The following is a 23,083-nucleotide window of genomic DNA, read 5'->3' as shown; positions in this document are numbered from 1 at the left end:
TGCCACTTACTAAAAGTGGCTTCTCAAGGGATTATTTTAATCTTAGCCATTCTCCATTTTAGAATACATAGGACACACTCCCCACTAAATAAAAAGAATGATCTTATATCTTAGACATTACTTCATGTGTGATTGAATACTATCCCACTATAAACCCACTGTATATGCTATTTCACACTACACACTGACCTATATAGAGTAAGACTAATATCAAGGTCAAGGTAACTGTAAGAATGTATAAACAATAACAAAATACTAATTACGTCTTTTATTTTACTGAAATATATGTTTCAGAGCTTATCTCTGTTCCTAGGTGCTATGTGAGTACAGTTTCTGAGATAAGCTATAACAGTGGGTAGGAGGGGAGACAATGTGTCTGCATGTCAAATGCAGCTCAAGGGGAATTACACCATGGCAAATGTCTTTTCTCATCTTTAAGGCAGAGGAGCAGCCCACAGTTGCTACAGGCCACAGAACATGATGCTGCTCAAATCCAGGCTATTGGATCAAGATGCAGAACTGTATGCTTGGACCTCTAATCTCTGGGGTCACGTATTAAAGAGGAGGGCAGCTATAATAAGCTCCATTTTATGCAAATTGCATGCTGCCCTTGGGCTCCTGACAAGTTATCAACATGAGCCTCATTTGTGTCTGGTGTAGCTTATTGTTATTTGAGTATGTCTCAATTTTAAATTTCAATTATTTGTTTATATAATATACTGTCTACAATGAAAAACAGTTTTCAGGAAACAGACAAGAAACATTATTTATATATTTATTTATAAACATTTTTTCATCATTTTGTGGGCTACTTGGACTTCCCCCTGTTTCTCCCTTCTCCCAGAAACTCAGCTGCCCTTTCAGTAGAACTCTGTGACAGAACAGTCACTTTCAACTCAGTTGCATTTTATCAAATTAAATTTGAAATATTTAATAGTTCCAATATTAGGTTTTACGATGACTGGTTTCAAGCTGCTGCTGAAAAGCACTTTGAGAAGGGGTCAATTTACAGTGGTCACTTTTTCTCCTTCTGCGTGTCCTCCTCTCCCCTGCAGCTGCCTGCATTCACCACCTCCCCTCTCTGCACTGCCTGTTACCATTTCCCCCCCAACTACTTAACCTAATGACTGTACTAATATTTTCCATTGACATGGGCCCAGCCATATCAGTGGGAGCTGGACAAGGACAATAAGAACCCATCTATGATGGGGCAGCTTTATGCTGACTGAGTGGCTCAAAACTACCCTAAAGTCAATGTAATCAGTTTCTCACTGCACAGGGAAATCCTTGTGTGGTGCAGATAACTGTATTGGCTCCTACACCATCCCACCTCTTGACGACTGGTCACAGGCTGAAACTGGGGGAAAGGTGATGTGGTGAAAGCCCCTCAAGGCCCAAAGAACAGCCCCTGGAGCATGTGGGCCAGAAAGCCACAGGATCAGGGAATCACAAAGGAGGCTTAAAACCACACTTACATGAATGCACTGCAACCCACCCTAGGTGAGCATGTGCTCATGGGTTACATTAAAGTTAAACTGGAACCCTATGCTTGCTTTTCATTTGTAAACAGATGTGTGTTCAAAAATCTTAACAAATCACGGGGTTTTGATTACTGTGTCTTGTACAAAACCCTATGAGTAGGACTTTCCCCCTTGCTCTCGGAGTCCACAGCAGAGTACTGTTAGGCCATTTATAACTGAATACGATAGTTCTGGAAGTACTTAGAAGGGAGAATTGACTGAAAAAGATTTATTTTTACTGAATGGCATTGCTTGGAGCACTTGGCATTGCTTTATAGGCTCCTATTATTACTAGGTATGTAAGAATTGCCATAACAAAACAGACCAATTGTCCATCTTTGAATCCATACCTGTGCTAAATTCTATTGCCCTGCTCTTTCGTGTTTACAGCTGTACTGTGAAGTGTGTAAAATTGTACCAAATTACATGTAAATGATTACACAAATGCAATGCAGTAAAGAATCAGGCCCCCTTTGTCCAGATCATCAGTGACATATGCCTAAAAAGAAAGTGTAACTCTTTAAAATGTTCTTAGCTGCACAATGTCTATTTCTTCTTTCCAAAGCGGAACTGACTGCTGCTCTTTCTCCTCTTCTTTTTCTGACCTCCTGGCAGAGCCCCTTCTCCATTTCCCAATGCTACATTACCCCAAGATCTTAAAATGCTGTAAGCAGGGAGGGCAAGAGGATGTACTAGAACATTTTTAATCTCTAATGATATTCATATAGATGGATGTGTGAATATCATCTAAATATTAGTACCCCTGAATATGTACATCATCCAGGTCTAAATAATGGCTGATTTGCCTATATCTAATATTGAACACCTTCCTCAGTCTAGTCCACTGTCCAATTGCTCTTAAAAAGTTAGGAATTTTTATCTAATATCTAGCATAAACATTCCTTTCCTTACTGTGCCCTTGTTCCTTGTCCCAATATCTTCTGAGAATATGAATACTTTCTTTCTTTCATTTAAATTATCTTGTGGGTACTTACAGACTGTATTTATGTCCCTTTCTTGTCTTCTCTTTTCTAAACTATACACAGTTAGCTCCCCAAATATTTCCTCATATATATATTCCTCCAATTCTTGCATAATTTTTGATTTCCTTCTTTGTATTTAGTATACTTACTAACCTGCAGGAAACAGAATTGCATGCAATATTCCAGCTCCAGTTGCAGAAGGGTTATGGAAAATGTTATCTCCTTAGCTTTACATACAACCTTCCTATATATACACCCCCAAGAATAGCACTAGCATTTTTGGCCCAAGTATTGCCTTGCAAGTTCATAGGTTTCAGAGTAGCAGCTATGTTAGTCTGTATCCGCAAAAAGAAAAGGAGTACTTGTGGCACCTTAGAGACTAACCAATTTATTTGAGCGTAAATAAGATACTGAAGTGAGCTGTAGCTCACGAAAGCTTATGCTCAAATAAATTGGTTAGTCTCTAAGGTGCCACAAGTACTCCATTTCTTTTTGCAAGTTCATAGTTAGTTTAGTATCTACTATTACAACTAGGTCTTTCTCACACTTGTTGCCTTCCAGATAGCTACGTCTCTCTGTTCCCATCTGTAGGTATGAGATTTAACTTTGTTATAATCAACTCACTCTTCTGATCTCTCCAAGTCCATTTGCAGCTATATTCTCTCCTGTGTTTTTGAGCTCCTCCTATAATGGTATTGTGCTTAATTTTTTTATAATATATTTTTCATTTCGAATAAAAATGTCACACAACAAATAGTGTTTGTTGTTTACGTCATAATAAAGTCCTGTGGGTCTTGTGCAAGGTATGTAGTAAACAGATCAGAATTAAATATACATGTTTTGAGTAAAAGCTATATTTATGAATCTGCTATTCTAATGAAGGAATACTTACTTATTGTGAGCTTATGTGATCTTGGCTGATTGTGTATGCTCTCTCTACATTATTAATGAAAATATTAACTAACAAGGCTCCTAATACTTACCCCTCCACTGTAATAGCTTACTTGATACTGTTACCCATTGGAGTTCTTACCATTAATGGATTACTCTCTGTTTCATTCCTGTTCATCAATAGATTTTTATCTAGTTGATATGCAGAACAACGTGATATACTTTATTTTGTATAAACTTTTTTTATACAAGATGTATTTCAAAACATTTTAGAGGTACACAATACATTAAATTGAAAATAATAAAACAGAGAGAGAGGAGAGAAATGAAATGAGAGTTATGCAGAAAGGAGAAAACATCTGTTTTTAGATGAGATCTGAAAACAGAAGACAGATCAGAGAATCACAGAAATGAAGGGCTGGAAGGGACCTTGAGAAGTCACCAAGTCTAAACCCCTTTGCTGAGGCAGGATCAAGTAAACCTAGACCATCCCTGGCAGATGTTTGTCCAACTTGTTCTTAAAAACTTCCAAAGATGGAGATTCCACAATCTCCCTTCGAAGCCTATTCCAGAACAGAGCTACATCGTTAAAGCTTTTCCTCCTAACATCTAACCTAAGGGTGCGCCTTCACTAGCAACGTTAAAGCACTGCCGCGGCTTTGTTGGCTGTGTAGTCGCGGCACCAGCGCTGGGAGAGAGAGCTCTCCCAGCGCTGTAAAAAACCACCCCCACAAGGGGCGTAGGTACCAGTGCTGGGAGCGTGGCTCTCAGCACTGGTGCACTGTCTACGCTGCCACTTTACAGCGCTCAGGGGGCTGCCAGTGCCTGTGGACAGTCCATGTAAATGAAGTGTCTCACGGCCCGCCACTGGATTACCCTGATGAGCTACATGCGGCAGGATGCCCACCACGGCACTTGTTTGTTTTGAATTTCATCTTGTTGATTTCAGACTAATTCTCTAATGTGTCAAGGTCATTTTTAATTCTAATCCTGTCTTCAAAATGCTTGCAACCCTTCCAGATTGGAGTCATCTCCAAATGTCATAAGCACACTCTCCACTACATTACCTAAGTCATTAATAAAAATATTGAATAATACCAGACCCAGGACTGACTCCTCATAGAATCATACAGGATTAGGGTTGGAAGAGACTAGTCCAACCCGCTGATCAAAGCAGGACCAACCCCAACTAAATCATCCCAGCCAGGGCTTTGTCAAGCCAGGCCTTAAAAACCTTTAAGAACAGAGATTCCACCACCTCCCTAATTAACCCACTCCAGTGCTTCACCACCCTCCTAGCAAAATGTTTTTCCTAATATCCAACCTAGACCTCCCCCACTGCAACTTGAGACCATTGCTCCTTGTTCTGTCGTCTGCTACCACCGAGAACAGCCGAGCTCCATCCTCTTTGGAACCCCCCTACAGGTAGCTGAAGGCTACTATCAAATCCCTCCTCACTCTTCTCTTCTGCGGACTAAATGAGCCCAGTTCCCTCAGTCTCTCCTCATAAGTCATGTGCCCCAGCACCCAAATCATTTTCGTTGCCCTCTACTGGATTCTCTCCAATTTGTCCAAAACCTTTCTGGAGTGGGGGACCCAAAACTGGATGCAGTACTCCAGTTGTGGCCTCACCAGTGCTGAATAGAGGGGAATAATCACTTCCCTCGATCTGCTGGCAATGCTCCTACTAATGCAGCCCAGTATGCCGTTAGTCTTCTTGGCAACAAGGGCACACTGTTGACTCATATCCAGCTTCTTGTTCACTGTAATCCCTTTCTTCAGAACTGCCGCTTAGCCAGTCGGTCCCCAGCCTATAGCGGTGCATGGGATTCTTCTGTCCTAAGTACAGGACTTTGCACTTGTCCTTGTTGAACCTCAGATTTCTTTTGGTCCAATCCTCCAATTTATTTAGGTCACTCTGGACCCTATCCCAACTCTCCAGCGTATCTACCTCTCACCCTAGTTTAGCGTCATCCACGAACTTGCTGAGGGTGCAATCCATCCCATCATCTAGATCATTAATGAAGATGTTGAACAAATCCGGCCCCAGGACTGACCCCTGGGGCACTCCTCTTGATACCGGCTGCCATCTAGACATCAAGCCATTGATCACTACCCGTTGAGCCTGACGATCTAGCCAGCTTTCTATCCATCTTATAGTCCATTCATCCAATCCATACCTGTTTAACTTGCTGGCAAGAATACCGTGGAAGATTGTATCAAAAGCTTTGCTAAAGTCACGATATATCACATCCACCACTTTCTCCATATCCACAGAGCCACTTATCTTATCTTATAGAAGGCATTCAGGTTGGTAAGGCATGACTTGCCCATGGTGAATCCATGTTGACTGTTCCTGATCACCTTCCTCTCCTCGAAGTGCTTCAAAATGGATTCTTTGAGGACCTGCTCCATGATTTTTCCAGGGACTGAAGTCTGTAGTTCCCGATTCTCCTTCTTCCCTTTTTTAAAGATGGACACTATACTTGCCTTTTTCCTATCATCTGGGACCTCCCCCGACTGCCACGAGTTTTCTGAGATAATGGCCAATGGCTCTACAATCACATCAGCCAACTCCCTCAGCACCCTTGGATGCATTAGATCCGGCCCCATGGACTTGTTCATGTCCAGCTTTTCTAAATAGTCCTTAACCTGTTCTTTCACCACCGAGGATTGCTCACCACCTCCTCATACTGTGCTGCCCAATGCAGCAGTCTGGGAGCTGACCTTGTCTGTGAAGACGAAGGGAAAACAAGCACTGAATACTTCAGCTTTTTCCACATCCTCTGTCACTAGACTGCCTCCCCAATTTAGTAAGGGTTCCACACTTTCCCTGACCACCTTCTTGTTTCTAACATACCTGTAGAAACCCTTCTTGTTACCCTTCACATCCCTTGCTAGCTGCAACTCCAATTGTGCTTTGGCTGGCTGAGTTTTGGAGACAAGGGATCCTTGGTCAAAAATGGCTGGGTCCTAAATGTGGCAGCATCCTAAATGTGGCAGGGGAGGAATTTAATTAGTCAGAGATGGCTGTATTCAGGAATTATCAAGCCATATAGAGTCAGATTATGGACTTTACAGACACCATTGGCTATTTTTATTATTTTTTTCTTCCTGCAAACTCACAGATGACAGGAGAGGTCCCTGAAGATTGGAGAAGGGCTAATATAGTGCCCATCTTTAAAAAGGGGGGAAAGGAGGAGCTGATGAACTATAGACCAGTCAGCCTGACTTCGATACCTGAGAAGTTACTAGAGCAATGTATAAAACATTTGATTTGAGAATATCTGGAGGATGAAGAACAGTGGTGGGCAACCTGCGGCCCATGGGAATGATATAAGATTGGAGGGAGGTCTTAAGGGGGGTTCCACAGGGATCTGTTCTGGGTCTGGTGTTGTTTAACATCTTTATTAATGATCTGGATGTAGGTATAAAGAGCATGCTGATCAAGTTTGCAGATGACACAAAGCTGGGGGGGGGGTTGCCAACACTTTGGAGGCTAGAACTAAAATTCAAAGGGATCTTGATAAATTGGAGAACTGGGCTATAGACAACAAAATGAAATTCAACAAAGACAAATGTAAAGTGCTACAGGAAAGAAAAACCAAATGCACAGATATAAAAGGGGGCGGGGGGCTGGCTAACTGGCTTGCTAGCAGCACTGCTGAGAAGGATCTGGGAGTTGTGGTGGATCACAACATCAATGTGTGTCAGCAATGCTGTTGCAAAAAAAGCAAATGCAATTTTAGGTTGCATTAACAGATGCATAGCATGCAAGACACAGGAGGTGACAGTACTGCTCTGCTTGGCACTGGTTAGGCCTCAGCTAGAGTAGTGTCCCATTTTAGTCACCAATTTATAGAAAGGATGTAGAGAAACTGGAAAGGATCCAGAGGCAAGTGACAAAGATGATCAAAGGGATGAAATACAAGCCATATGTGAGCAAGGGCTGAAGTATGTTTAGTTTGAAAAAAAGAAGATTAAGTGGGACATGATAGCAGTCTCCAAATACTTGAAAGGCTGCCATAAAAAAGATGGAAAAGTTGTTCTCTTGCGCCACAGAGGGCAGGACAATAGGAAATGGGTTCAAACTACAGCATAGCCGATTTAGATTAAATCTCAGGAAAAATGTTCTAATTGTAAGAACAGTAGGACAATGGAACAGACTATATAGGGAAGCTCTTTCACTGCAGGTTTTAGAAAGGAGACTGGATAGCCATCTGTCTTGGATGGTTTAGACACAACAAATCCTGCACCTTTGCAGGGGGTTAGATTATATTATCCTTGCAGCCCCTTCTAACTCTATGGTTCTATGATTCTAACAGACACAGAAAAAGGCAATGCAAGCCTCTTCCTTGCCCTGTCTACACATTTAAATCTAGATCTGTAGGGACCTATTCTAGGAATTAGATGTGGGCCCAAGAGACACAATTCAGATATGAATTTCAAAGCTCCTAAATTTTGGGGGTGTTTGAACACAGCGTCTTAGTTAATGCCCATCTCTGCTCGAAATAAAAGAATAGTTCAGTCACCAACTACATCTGGGCTTCTGCCGAGTCTGCCATATGGTTTTCAGTTAAAGGGACAGACTGAGGTCACCAATTCATTTTACACAGGACTACTGAATTGTCAGACTAACAATTTTCAAATTGGGGCTAAATTTATACTGATTTTGAAAGATGAAAGGCTCCATGTTCCATTTCCAATTTGCAGAGGCATTCAGCTCTAAAAACAATTTTTACAAACAAAATGAACACACCCCAGTAAGACCCCCAACCCAAATCCTGGGTTTAGAGACTCCTGAGAGAATGTTAAGAATTGTTAAGTTATTCAAACCAACAAGGAATAAAGAGATACTATATAAATGGACAGTTTAAAATCAAATTTTATTACAGTACAGTTGCAATTTGATCTAGATTCATCCCCGTGTGTTCTAAATAACCTGATGAAGGCACTCAATGGCAGCAGGTCTGCCAGAAAGGCCTGAGAGAAGCCAAGTAGTGCTCAAAATGGGAAGAGTGTTGGCCAGTGAAGGAAAGTGGCCAGAGAATGCATTAATGTGGTGCATCTCCTAAGCAGCTTCCACTACAGTGGCTTCTATGTGGAGCTCCAGCTGCAACTTAAAACTGTTCCCCTGTGGAGCAGTTAGGTCAAATGGCCCAAGGGAGGGCAAATGGCAATTTGGTGTGAATTCCCCCTGGAGGACATGGGGTCCAGACTGGTTCATGGAGGCATAAATTGCACCTCTCTCTGCCAGTTTGGGTGAATCTAGCCACGAAAAGATAAGCTGTGCATATGATAAATATAAGCGTCTGCCTACTGCCCATCTTGCTATAAAATATATACACATATACATATACACATATATACACACACTGTACTGATGCTTACCTGGAGCTTCTGGGTCAAAGCATCCCTCTGTGCCTGAAGCTCTCTGGCATTATCAATTTCTTGTTTCAATCTTTCTATTTCCTGAGGAAGGAAAAAACAATCCCTTTAACAACATATTACCGGATCTTAACTCAGTGCAAATAAGCCACTTATTCTCTTCTGGGCCAAATCGTTCCAATGATACCAAAACTGACACTGAGCAGCTGCTTACCTTGACACTTCTTGTGGGTGGAGTTCAAAGCCCCCCCCCCCCAATAGTATGCAATCAGCAACTTCTGTAATTTATTGATCTGTATGTTAGATATTCATATGCCAACAATGAGCAATTCCATCTTGAAAAGTGTAACAACTCAAACAACATATTTGCCATCAAAGTTTAAGCTTTGTGGAGTTTCTCTTACTCTCCCACCCCAGCAAGGCTGGAATATTTTTTCTGGAAAATTGAGGGTCATGGTAATTAAAAGTTCAATCCTGGTCTGTATTTATTTAAAAAAAAAAATTTTAGTGCACACCAATGTACTCCTCCTCCTTTTCAAAAGAGAAGTCCAGACTTCAGTGGGGAGCTGCTTCCTATATCATTAGCAAGGGATGAAGCCAGCAAATGTTATGAACAACATTAGCAAATACCTCTTCTTTCTTCTTCAGTGTGGATTCTAATTCCTGTATTGTCTGGTTTAATTCTGTTTTATGTGTATGGACTGCATTTGCTTGACTGCTCACACACTCCAGCTCAGTCACCTGTAGAAATAAATGTCAGCAATAAATATAGAATTAAGTGACAACATGAAGAATTACAAGGTACTAGTGCCTCCTTGCATTAACACTTACATCTGAAATATACATCTGTTGAAATATACTTATTAACTTTAGAAAATATATATGGATTAAAATGCTGAAAATATTTTTGTAAAACATTAGTATAAAATTCTTTACTCAATGGTTTGTATAATATTTCTCTCCTCTGAAATTTAAGTTTTGTTGCAATCTCTGATAGCTGAAAAATATTGGTTCTATAGTCTGATAAAAAGCCCCTTTGCATGAAAATGTGCACTTACTAATTTTGATTCCACCATGGGATCTAATTTTGATTCCACCATGGGATCTAATTTTGAAAATGTTCAGGGAAGAAGAGGCATTATCTCTCTAGAGTCCACATGGTCTAGAGGATTGATCACAGATTTGTCTAATCTGATCTATCTAACCTATCCACTGAAAGTTTTTAATATTGCATCATGTTAATCAATGCCCGCCCTGTCCTCCAAAAAGCAGCTACAATTTCTCAGATTCAATTTCTGAATCCGCATGCAAGACATAATGCTGCATACTTACCTACCGACACATGGCTGCAGACATTTTAACTCCTTTATATTTTCAGATCTCACCTTTAGGCCAGTGGCTAAATGGCACATTTTGGTACTATACAGTTCCCTTTATTAGCAGACAGAGTGCTCTGTCCATCTGTCTTTGGATGAAACGCATAGCAATGGCACGTACAATTTCGATTTGAAGAGATATTAATATGCCTGTTGTTATACACAGACAAATTATCCTTGAGAGAACAATGGGTAACATTTTGTACATCCATGAATTATATTCTGTACTAACGTTGTTCATAAATCATTCAGAACACTGATGGAGCCATTATGTTTTCTATCAGTCCAGCTCTTGTATGTGTGAAGTAAGCTAAAAATATATTAATACTAAATAAAATGTTACTGAAAAATATTACTGCACAAAGCCCGACAACTCAGTTTTCTAAATAAATTATTTCCCTCTGAAGTTTAAGGCTCTAATTTTCTTTAAAGACCATAATTACAAAGAGTCTGCTTAATTACAGATACAATATGCTCCTGACTTGCATGAAGCATCTTTTAAAAGGGCCAGATTTTCAGCTGGTTTAAAATGAAGGTTACTTATTTGTAACCAGAGTTCTTCAAGATGGACTCTGCATATTCACACTCCTGGGTTGTGCTGGCTGGTGCAGCCTGAACAGGGAGCTTTCTCCTAGTAGTGTCCGTTAAAGTGCTCATGCATCTCTCCACCACTTCCCTCAGAGTTCCTGAATATTCTGATGGAAAGGCTATAAAAAGTGGAAAACTGCTGCCTCAGTTCATTCCACCACTGCCTCAGAGGTAGATTTTATTAGGACTGTGAGGAAGAGTGGGAGGGGCTAGAGATCCAGAGCCCATCTCAAAGAACTCTGGTTACAGGTAAGAACATAAGAACAGCCATACTGGGTCGGACCAGTGATCCATCTAGCCCAGTATCATGTCTTCCGACAATGGCCAATGTCAGATGCTTCAAGGGGAATGAAAAGAACAGGGCAATTATCAAGTGATCCATCCTCTGTTGTCCAGTCCCAGAGGCTTAGGGACACCCAAAACATGGGGTTTCCTCCCTGACTATCTTGGCTAACAGCCATTGATGTACCTACCCTCCATGAACTTATCTAATTTTTTTTTAACCCAGTTATAATTTTGGCCTTCACAACATCCGCTGGCAATGAGTTCCATAGGTTGATTGTACATAACCTTCATTTCTTCTTTGAATGTCCTCTGCATATTCCCACTCCTGGCATAGTTTGGAAAGCAGTACTCCATAAATGGGAGGTGGAACTCAGTGTCCTAATTAAATAAGGACTGAAGTACAACTCTATTAAACTGGGTGTCTACTCAAGGTGCCAGAACTAATGTATAATGTTAAGTAAAAGTATGTACAGTGCTCCAAGTGGCAGCCCTACATACCTTCCAAACTGGCACATGTCTAAGACATGCCAAGGATGTAGCCATTGCTCTAGCAGAATGTGATATAATCCAGCAGGGGGAGAATAGTTGCTAATCTATAGCTTTCCTGAATACACTGTCTAACCCATTTAGATATTGTTTGTGCCGAGACAGCCTGACTGCATAGGAAAAAAAGAGATTTAGGAGCCTGTGAAATTCCTTAGTCCTATTCAGATAATAAGCTAGGGTTCTCTGAGCATCCAAAGTATGTAACCTTGATTCACTCTTGTGACCGTGAGGAATAAAACTGGTAAATTTACTATTTGATTAATGTGAAATTTCAATATTAAGTAAAAATACTGGGTTAGGACAAAGCACCACCCTTATATTTGTGAAAAATAGTGAAAATTGGTCCAGCCACAAGGGTATGTAACTTGCTCACTTGCCCAGCTGAAATTATAGCTATTATAAAAGCAGTTTTAATAGACAAACGGAATAGAGAGCACTCTGCCTAAGGCTCAAAAGGCAACTTTACGAGTTGTGCTAAGACTTACTTGAGATCCCATGGTGGAATTGCGTCTTTTACAGGTGGTTACAAATTAGAAAGTCCTTTCATATATGTCTTGACCGTACTGTGCGCAAAGTCAAATGTAATGTCTATGAAAACAGCATGCTGATATAGATGCTACCTGGAGCCATAAAGAGGAAACTGACAGATCTGAAACCTTTAACTGAAATAAGTATTCCAGGATTGGTGTTAATACTGATGGTTCTGATTTGTTATGCATTCAGTTTACAAACCTCAGTCATTTAAGGTGAAAACATTTTCTGGTAGATTGTTTTAGAACTGAGTAGCACCTGTTGCACTTCTGAAGGACAAGATTTTTTAAAGTCTGTTAAAATCCTTTCGCCCACGCAGTCAGAGGTAGAGATAGAGTATCCAGATGGTAAATCCCACCCTGTTGTTGCAACAATAAATCCGGTAATGCCAGAATCAGTCTGTAAATTCCCTCAGTAGCAGCAGTAGGTTGGTGTACCATTGTTGCCCCCAGCCATGCTGGAGCAACTGGGATCATTTTGGTTCTATACTGTTTTATCTTTCTCAATAATTTCTGCATTAATGGCAAGTATACAGCAGGCCTTTTCCCCAACTCAGGAGAAACACATCCAATATGGATTAGGTGTCCTTTCTTGCTCTCGAACAGAATTAGTGACACTGTATTATGTCTGGTGGCAAATAGGTCTTTATTTGGAAATTCCCAGAGGTTGAAGATGTTGTGTATTAGTTTCTTCTGTACTGATCATTTGTGTAATTGCATCATGTCTCTACGTAGTTGATCCACCAGTCATTGCGCTTTCCCATCAGATGAGAGGGCTATGGGATAAATGTTGTGCTGGACACACCAATCCTGCAACTTGATTGCCTCACTGCACAATTGAGATTAATAAACTCTGCCTTGCTTATTGATGCAATACGTGACTAACTACCTTTCCTTTGATGTGAGGTAGAGAAGATTTGGCAGACAGACATATCTCTCTCAACTCTAATGTGTTTATGTATAGACTCTTTTCCTGAGAGTTTCAGTGTCCTCAAACTGACAGAGAGTTGAGATGATTCCCCTTCCCCCTGTTGGAAGCACCCAATGTCACAGTCATTGATGGAGCTAAAGATTGAATAATATCCCTCTTACAACATTTGTACTCTGAGTCCAGCACATTAAGGAGGTCAGCACATCTTCTCTTATGGTTAGAAATTTTCACATACTGTCTGTACTTGGTCTGTAATTTACTGCCAACAAGTACTGTAGAGTTCCCATTCTGAGAAGAGAGGATGGTGTGACATAAATTGCTGCAGCCATTAGAGCCATACGTGTCAGAAAAAACCCTCCTATCTGGATAAGTTGGCAATGAAGCCTACATATGGTTGTCTGAAGTTTCAGAAATCTCATCTGTCAGAAAGGGCCTGCCTTCCCTATAATTGGGATTTTCTGTGGGAGACATAGGCATGACTTCCTCACGTTAATTAAAATGTCCCAGGTCTTTGAAGAGGGAACATGTATAATGAATATCATGGAAAAGATTTTCTTGCATTGTCTATTTTAGTAGCCAGTCATAGCGATGAGGGGTAAACAAAATGTCTTGTCTTCTTAAATGAACTGCTAGATCACAAAGGCACTGTGTAAAACCTCTGGGGGCAGTAGACAGACCAAAAGGAAGAACCTTGCACTGAAAATGTCTTTGACCTACCAGTGATACTTGAGGCAACTTGGCCTTATGGAAATAGGCATCCTTTAGAACAAGAGCCAGAACCAATCTAAGGTGGAAAAGGGGGGTATGATGGACACTACTGCCAACATGGGAAGCAGGAATTTCCTGAGGAAGGCATTGAGCTTTCTTTAACAAGAATCAGAGGAAGCCCTCCATCCTTTGGTTTGAGGAAATATCTTGACGAAAACCCTTGATGTGTAAATTCTCTTGGAACCTCCACTATTACACCCACAAGGAGCAGGTGTTACAGACTGACAATATCCTGCAACATCCTGGACAAACCTTATGGACCTAAGATAAACGTAACTGAACTAATTTAAACCTTACTGAATTAGGGTTAATACCTTTGTGATCCATTGTATTAAAAATTCAATTGTGTATGCGTTATTGTGGAATTGTATGCAACTCCTTTAGGAGAACGGGGATGATAACGGAATTGCCCTGATTATCAACCCCTTTGAAGCCACCCCTGGCAAAGTTCACATATACTAGTTCAAGCTCGATTCTCAGGGACCAACAAAGAAAGGATTTTTAAATAAATAGCCTGATTTTACACAGTCTTGGGGCCTTCTTCCTGATTCAGCAAATGGACAGGCCCCAATCCTTAAGGAAGGGTTGGAAAGACTGGGCATACTCAGGCCTCATAAGACTAGGTGTTTGTTCTGAGCTGAAGCTGCGCTGAACTTGAAACCACATGGAAATCCTTTTGGGTGGGGTATTGAAGGACTGCTCCTTCCAGAGCCCATGTTCAGGTTGGGGAGATTATTACCGTGAGTATATGTTCTTATATTGGTTTTAATATGTTTTCTCAGTAATGCTTTTATCTGAAAAATAAAATAGGCTGCTTAGAAAGATCTGTGCTGTAACTTACAACTGTGGGCAGTAAGCCTATTAACCATGACTGAAGAGAAAGCAAGCAGATGTGCTTGGGCCACCTGCCTTGGCTCCCAATAATACAGTGAAAGGAGGGTACTGTGCATTCTGGAAATATCCCAATCAGACGGGAGTAAGACTGTCTTCACCCAAGAAAGGCAAACACCTGGGGAAATGGAAGCCTCAGAACAGGTGCTCTTGCTGGACCACTGAAAGTAAATACAGGTGGAGCTGCACTGAACTGGGACTGGACCTCTGATGTTATCAAGTTCTTCTGAGAGGGATTCCTGAATAGGGAAGGGTTGGGAGACTGGGAGAAGGTATAGTTTTGAATTGAATTGCATACCCTTTTTCCATTACTTCCAGGGTCAACTTGTCTGACATTATGGACTTCTATTTGTTCACAAGCCAGGTAGTCTGTCCCCAAATAAGGGATGGAGAGGACTGATGTAGAATTGATTCGGAGCTCTCTATCCTCATGTCAAATCTGTGACCTGGGAACTGAGCAGAAGTTGAGGCTGCATGCTACTTCCCTTTAATTTGTGGTTGAAAAGACTTCCTTTTCTGCTGTGTTTGAAAAGAAACCAGCTGCTGCTGGTGAAATTCCCATCTTTGAGAGAGATACTATGAAGAGGACAATGATGGATAAAATTATCTGTTGTATCAAAATGTAGGACAAGAGGCCCCTCGCTGTTGGAGAAACATCCAAAGAACAAGCAGCTGATCTTGTATCTTTCATGTTTTCCACTGTCTTGTCAGTATTAATACTGAATTATCCATCCCCTTCAAAAGGGAGCTTCTCCACCTTGCACTTTGTTTCAGGAGGGAGAGTAGAGGATCTCAGCCATGCATGACTTCTTAATGTGACTGCAGATGCTTCTGCCTTAGCCAAGGAATCCAAAGCATGAAAAGATGCTCTGAGGGCATGTTTTGATACATTTTGACAGTTATTATAGCATTAACCAGTTTGTACTGGTCTTCGTGAAGTATTTTACTGAAAGTAGAAATCTTTTCCCATAAATGGAATTAATATGCATGGTAATTTGCCATTGTGGTTCCAAGCGACATAGAACAAAACACCTTTCTTCCTATCGCATCCAAATTCTTGCCTTCTTTACTATATAGAGTAGAAAGTGCTTGTCCCCCTCTGGTACTATTTACTTGAGGCTGCAACAACCAGAGAATGCACATTGGGGTGTGAGTGAAAGGAAAACCTTTCATATGGTAAATGAGACAATTTGTCTGCCTTTTTAGAAATTGGTTGAAAGGATGCCAGGGTAGACCAAAACATTTTGGTAGGTGTACTGCATCTAGGAAAGGGAGAGAGACTTTATTCTTCAATGGGGCACCAAGAATGTTGAAAAGGGGGTGAGATGTTTCCTTCAGTGCCACAGATGGAAGTTTTAAAGTTAAGTTTATGAAATTGCATTGCATCCTCAGAAGGAGAGGAAGCAAATTTTATTCCAACATTCTCATCAGGGGATGAATCTCTGTTTCCAAATCTGTCTCTAATTGTTGGTATTCCACCTGAAGAACTAGTTCTTTCTTCTGCAAAACTGTAAGGTACAAAGGTGCTCTCTGAAAGTAGAAGTCGTAATTGGATCCGTGAATCTCAAATCTGATGGACAAGTCTTTTATTGTTCTTTAGTCAAGGTGGGATTCTTGTGCCAATAATGCTAAGTATATAGCACTGGATGGCGGCCAATAGGACCGGACAACTGAGAGTGGCCAATCGTGCCAGTATCTTGCCACATTCTAGTAGTGATTCATAACCCAGAGGCAAGGAGGTCTGAAAACTCCACATCTAAGAGTACACCCTGTCCTGTAAAGCTGAAATCTAGCATGGACCACCAGTGGCTTAGTTCAACCCTGTTCCTGTTTTGACTGAGGATCCAACCTTGGAACTGATGCAGATACAACTGGCGAGACCAAATGAACTGGGAAGTGCAGCATAACAAATGGTAGGATAATTTTATTTAGCGAGTCCAAAGGTGTTTTAGGAGAAGATAGAGAAGACTGGAGAAAAATGAGAAAGTTCATCCACCCATCCACTTTGCTTTTCAGGTGTGGAGATCCGAATAGCAACATCTGAGAGTGCTTTTCTCTTCCCTTCTTTAGATGGTCTGTCCCATGGATCCGGTACAGGATCTGGCTGTGGATTTGTGTAGAGTATTTCAGCTGTCACAGTAACATTGGTAGCTATATGTGACTGTGATAAAAGAACCATCTATTCTGGAAGGATCTTGAGTACCATTTTGGATCTGATGAACTCACGGGATTTGGCAGTTGTGGTCTATGCCAAGTGTCAAGCTGTCCTATAGTGGCTCAAGATTGTGAATACCAACCTCAGACAGTTAAGATGCAGGTACAAACCCCAAACTGGCTGTGAATTCTATACTTAGATTTCACCAACAAATATCAAGTGTGAACTCCTCAGGCACTATAACAGCCTAACCATGGAGTCAAAGAGAGTCCCCTTAGCTACTTCTCTATCTTGTCACCCAGGTAAGCCTGCCTTTGTGATAGATGGTCCCTTACACCAAAAATCACAACAACATTCAGGTTGTTTCCAATCCCAAAGGACCAGTCACTTATCCCAGGTCAATCGCACTTCAGATCTTACACCAAAGACAATGTTTATAGCCAATCCTATAACAAACTATCTAAAGATTTAACAACTAAGAAAAAGAAATGAGAGTTATTTACAAGGCTAAAGCAGATAAAAATACACACAAATGAGTTACAGTCTTAAGTTTCAAAAGGTAACAGAAGCTTCTATAATAAGCAAGCTCTATATGTCCTTCAGTGTTAAACCAGGCCAAGCCTGCTGATCTTTTGGTTATGCTTAGTAATCCTTGCTCCTCAGAGTCCAAGCAGAATAAAGATATAGTTTTTTCTTGTTAAGGATTTTTATTCCCCTGTCCCCCAAGTTCAAGCTGATGGGATGTGCTCATGCTCACATCTCATCTTCACTGGATGGGAGGAATGCAATTACCAAAGCCTTAGTTCTTTGATGTTTCACAATGATTCATTTGGTTTCAATGGACCTTCTTGGTGGGCCTTCTGTAGGAAGCCAGCATTTTACATTAATTAATGTTTCTTTCCTGTTTGATGATTTACACAATTACAGAGGATTACAATGCAAACCCTGAATATAACTTTATAGTATGGGGTACAGATGTTATAAGTGAGATTAATACATGCAGCATCCTGCAAGAGTTTAATAAAGTCTATACACATTTTATAAACTTAACATCTATTTTAACAATGCTAACACACAGGTGAGCCAGACTAATTCAGGTATGTATTTGTCAGCGTTCAGCAGAGGAATAGGCATGAGCTGGTACCAGGTCTCCCAGCATCACACCAAGATTTTCCCTGATGGACAGCCTTACTTTTCAGTTTTGGAATGGACATAGTCAGATCTGAGTGTGCTGGATCTGATTAATCTTTTGTGTGGGACTTGACCCTGCTCAAAGGGGCCCTTTTGTCTTTTGCCATTTTTTCAGAACCACCATGAAAGGATCCAACAGCTTCTCTTGTGCCTCAGAGCTTACTGTTAAGCTGTTGACTGGCATCACAAGACATCTCAGAAACCTTTTTTCTAAGATCTGAGGATACCAAATCCATACATTTGTTTTGTAAACTTTCATGTGTTTCAGAACAACCCAGTTATTGCCAAAATTTTGCCATGAAGTGTGTTTCTGATACTGAACATTTCAGAAGAAAGTAGTGATCTTTAGTCATTTAGAACTTTATAGTTTCAATGAAGCTGTATGCAGTCTTTTTCCCTCTGAGTCCTAGGTCCATGGTTGGGAAGGAGGGCAATTGGAGCAGGAAGATAGGGGGACAATGGACAGCAAACTAATATAGATTAATGCACGTACCTAGTCCTGACTTGCCAGTGTTAACAAGGGGTGAGACTTTCAGTTATTGGCACATCTTCAGGGGCTGCTGGTTCCTGTATTTGAGGACCCAGATCCTCTGGGAGGACCCTAGGACCTATTAATAAGTTTTCCCAAGCCCAACAGGGTTTTAACACATTTCATAGAATCATAAACTTTAAGGTCAGAAGGGACCATTATGATCATCTAGTCTGACCTCCTGCACAACACAGGCCAGAGAATCTCACCCAGCCACTTCTATAACAAACCCCTAACCTATGTCTGAGCTACTGAAGTCCTCAAATCGTGGTTTAAAGACTTCAAGGTGCAGAGAATCCTCTAGCAAGTGACCCGTGCCCCACGCTGCAGAGGAAGGCAAAAAACCCCCAGGGCCTCTGCCAATCTGCCCTGGAGGAAAATTCCTTCCCGACCCCAAATATGGCGATCAGCTAAACCTGAGCATGTGGGCAGACTCATGAGCCAGACACCCAGGAAAGAACTCTCTGTAGTAACTCAGATCCCACCCCATCTAACATCCCATCACAGGCCATTGGGCATATCTATCAATAATAGTTGAAGATCAGTTAATTGCCAAAATTAGGCTATCCCATCATATCATCCCTTCCATAAACTTATCAAGCTTAGTCTTCAAGCCAGATATGTCTTTTGCCCCCCACTGCTTCCCTTGGAAGGCTGTTCCAGAACTTCACTCCTCTGATGGTTAGAAACCTTCATCTAATTTCAAGTCTAAACTTCCTGATGGCCAGTTTATATCCATTTGTTCTTGTGTTCACATTGGTACTGAGCTTAAATAATTCTTCTCCCTCTGTGGTATTTATCCCTCTGATATATTTATAGAGAGCAATCATATCTCCTCTCAGCCTTCTTTTGGTTAGGCTAAACAAGCCAAGCTCTTTGAATCTCCTTTCATAAGACAAGTTTTCCATTCCTCGGATCATCCTAGTCGCCCTTCTCTGTACCTGTTCCAGTTTGAATTCATCTTTCTTAAACATGGGAGACCAGAACTGCACACAATATTCCAGATGAGGTCTCACCAGTGCCTTGTATAACGGTACTAACACCTCCTTATCTCTACTGGAAATACCTCACCTGATGCATCCCAAGACTGCATTAGCTTTTGTCACGGCCATATCACATTGGTGGCTCATAGTCATCCTGTGATCAACCAATACTCCGAGGTCCTTCTCCTCCTCTGTTACTTCCAACTGATGCGTCCCCAGTTTATAACAAAAAGTCTTGTTATTAATCCCTAAATGCATGACCTTGCACTTTTCACTACTAAATTTCATCCTATTACTATTACTCCAGTTTACAAGGTCATCCAGATCTTTCTGTATGATATCCCGGTCCTTCTCTGTATTGGTAATACCTCCCAGCTTTGTGTCATCCGCAAACTTTATTCACACATTCCCGCTTTTTGTGCCAAGGTCAGAAATAAAAAGATTAAATAAGATTGGTCCGAAAATCGATTCCTGAGAAACTCCACTAGTAACCTCCTTCCAGCCTGACAGTTCACCTTTCAGTGTGACCCATTGTAGTCTCCCCTTTAACCAGTTCCTTATCCACCTTTCAGTTTTCACATTGATCCCCATCTTTTCCAATTTAACTAATAATTCCCCATGTGGAAACATATCAAATGCCTTACTGAAATCGAGGTAAATTAGATCCACTGCATTTCCTTTGTCTAAAATATCTGTTACCTTCTCAAAGAAGGAGATCAGGTTGGTTTGACACGATCTACCTTTTGTAAAACCATGCTGTATTTTGTCCCAATTACCATTGACCTCAATGTCCTTAACTACTTTCTCCTTCAAAATTTTTTCCAAGACCTTGCATACTACAGAGGTCAAATTAACAGGCCTGTAGTTACCCGGATCACCCTTTTCCCCCCTTTCTTAAAAATAGGAACTATGTTAGCAATTCTCCAGTCATACAGTACAACCCCTGAGTTTACAGATTCATTAAAATTTTTTGCTAACGGGCTTGCAATTTCATGTGCCAGTTCCTTTAATATTCTTGGATGAAGATTATCTGGGCCCCCCCCCCCAATTTAGTCCCATTAAGCTGTTCAAGTTTGGCTTCTACCTCGGATGTGGTAATATCGATGTAAGCAGTGTCAGGATGAGCTCCACCCTGACATCTGGTGGTGAGGTGTGGCAAGTTGTGGAAAAAAAACTTCAGGGGCCGATCTCATTTGCATAGGCACACCCACCCCGCCTAGACTGAGGCCATAGCTGCCTAAATGGTCACTTTGGCTGCTGTGGGATCCCCAGTGTCTCTGTTATTGGGGCAGGAAGAATAAATTGGTATTACCCTGATTATGGGAACTGTGCTTGGAACTGTACTTGGCCTTTTGTTATGATGGAGGGACTCACCATCAACTAAGTAGTACTCGCTAGGCAAGGGTCATGGGTTCCAAAACTGTGTGAATAGAGAGAGGCTGGGGACAAGTATTAATACTTGGTGGCATGGGCCCCTTGGTGAGGGCCTTACATGCTAATTGCACTTCCTCCTCTCTCCACTGTGGAATATCAGAGCTAATTTTGATTTCATTAGAAGTCTAGTTACAGGCTGCTGTGCTCACTTTGGGCTAATAGTGCACCAGCACTGAGGCTCCCCTACTACAAGCTGAATTCACCAAAGAGCTGACCTGACTAAGAGCTGAAACCACTGAGCATTGTGTTAAGTAGTGGGGGAGCCTGAAGATATATCGTGGAGCAGTTTGTGGGACGGCTGGAGTACCTTGTGGACAGACTGGCGGAGCAGTTCGTAGGACAGCGGGAGCTGTTGGCGGGAGCTGTTGGTGGGACGCGGAGCAGTTTGTGGACCGGCTGGTGGAGCAGTTCGTAGGACAGCGGGAGCTGCTTGCGGGCCGCGGAGCTGAGCTGAGCGAAGGAGTTCGTGGGGCGGCTGGCGGAGCGGAGCGGAGGCCTATGGAGCTGTGGGGAGGTCAGCTTCAGATCATGTAAGGTGCCTCTTACCCCCCCTCCCATCTCCACCCAGGGTGGGAGGTAAAGCTCCGCAGATAAACTTTCGAACTCTGGGGCTGCCCTGACCAGGGACAGAGACTTTTGGGTCATTGGACTTTTGGGACTTTGGGTGATTTGGCGTTGCTGGACTCAAGAACCAAAGGGAAAGGGGCATGCCCCAATTTGCTTGGGGTGGGCTTTTTGCTCATGGGTTGTGTTATGAATCCTGTTGGTGGTGTTTCCCCAACATAATGCCACATTGTTTCTCTCTGTTATTAAAAGGCTTTTTGCTACACTCAGAGTATGTGCTTGCAAGAGGGGAAGTATTGCCTCTTGGAGGCGCCCAGCGGGGGTGGTATATATTTGTCCCAGGTCACTGGGTGGGGGCTCGAGCCGGTTTGCATTGTGTTATTGGAATGGATTCCCTAGATATTGAACCCGGCCCTTGTTGCTGCCAACTCTGACGGGCAGAAGGGTCACATCTACCTCCAGATCCTCCTTCCCATTTGTCACCCTACCATTATCCCTAAGCTCCTCATTAAAGACTGAGGCAAAGTATTTGTTTAGATATTGGGCCATGCCTAGATTATTCTTAACCTCCACTCCATCCTCAGTGTTTAGCAGTCCCACTTCTTCTTTCTTTGTTTTCTTCTTATTTATACGGCCATAGAACCTTTTACTATTGGTTTTAATACATGGAAGATCTCATGTTTCTTCTTTTTGTCCAGAGAATTTCATAATAGACCTCTCTGACTCATTGGACAATATAGGTTAATACACATAACTAGAGTGGAGCTAATTCATTTGTTTTTAAAAATTGAATGAAGAATAATCAGGGACAGGGGTATTTTGGCATAGTTTCTGTATTAAAAAAGGATGACGAGATTTACAAATAATGTAAAATAAATAGAAGAGACTAAGGCCATTGTTTAAAGGCAAGGTTTTGAAAATATTTATATAAAATAGAAAAAGCTTGAGTTTGAACGAAATTCGAAATATTAAAAAAGACAAAGGTATCTGTGACAGGTGGGGCTGCTCCATAGTGCCCCCGGTGGAACCAAGTGTGGTTCTGCGGGTGCTCCCTGAGTCCACAAGTTTTGACTGCCTGCTTGGAGAAGGGCAGCTTGTGCCCTATGCTTAGCAACAGTCTCTAAACAGTTAAACACAAATAAACTCAAAATTTGGCTGTCTGTGCCTTTTAATAAACAAACAACAACAAAGCAAGCACTTATTTGCAGCACTTGAAGGCAAGGCCCTGACCTGGCATTGGGCTTGTGGGTTAGCACTGAGGAGCACAGTCTCTGCCCAGTCTCGCCCAGCTCTGCCCCGAGAAGAATCAGGGAAGCATTCTTAACTGGCCTGCTGGCTCCTGATTGGTCAGTTCTCCTCCTTGCCCTTCTAGGACTCTGGACAACTAAGTCTTGTTGGTAGCCCAGCCTGACTGTATGTGCGGATGTGTGTGCATGGATGTGTGTGGGGAGGGAGGTGTCAGGATGCCAACACCTCTAGTAGGGGTTAGAGAAGGCCTGATAGATCCCAAGGGCCCCAATTTCCTCCTTC

The 23,083-nt window shown here is 41.8% G+C and overlaps 1 protein-coding gene across 1 annotated transcript in view; it reads right to left on the bottom strand.

The window, feature by feature from the left end:
• HOMER1 (homer scaffold protein 1) overlaps positions 1-23,083 on the bottom strand; it is a 150,810-nt gene that overhangs the window by 4,626 nt on the left and 123,101 nt on the right. The window contains exons 7-8 of the mRNA XM_027829001.3: positions 9,413-9,523; positions 8,786-8,866 (exon numbers count right to left, since the gene is read on the bottom strand). Of these exons, the coding sequence (XP_027684802.1) occupies positions 8,786-8,866; positions 9,413-9,523 (192 nt within the window). The remainder of the gene's footprint in view (positions 1-8,785; positions 8,867-9,412; positions 9,524-23,083) is intronic.

This window comes from Chelonia mydas, chromosome 5 (assembly GCF_015237465.2).
Source record: "Chelonia mydas isolate rCheMyd1 chromosome 5, rCheMyd1.pri.v2, whole genome shotgun sequence".
Taxonomy (NCBI): Eukaryota; Metazoa; Chordata; order Testudines; family Cheloniidae; genus Chelonia; species Chelonia mydas.
This window is presented reverse-complemented; position numbering and strand designations above follow the sequence as displayed.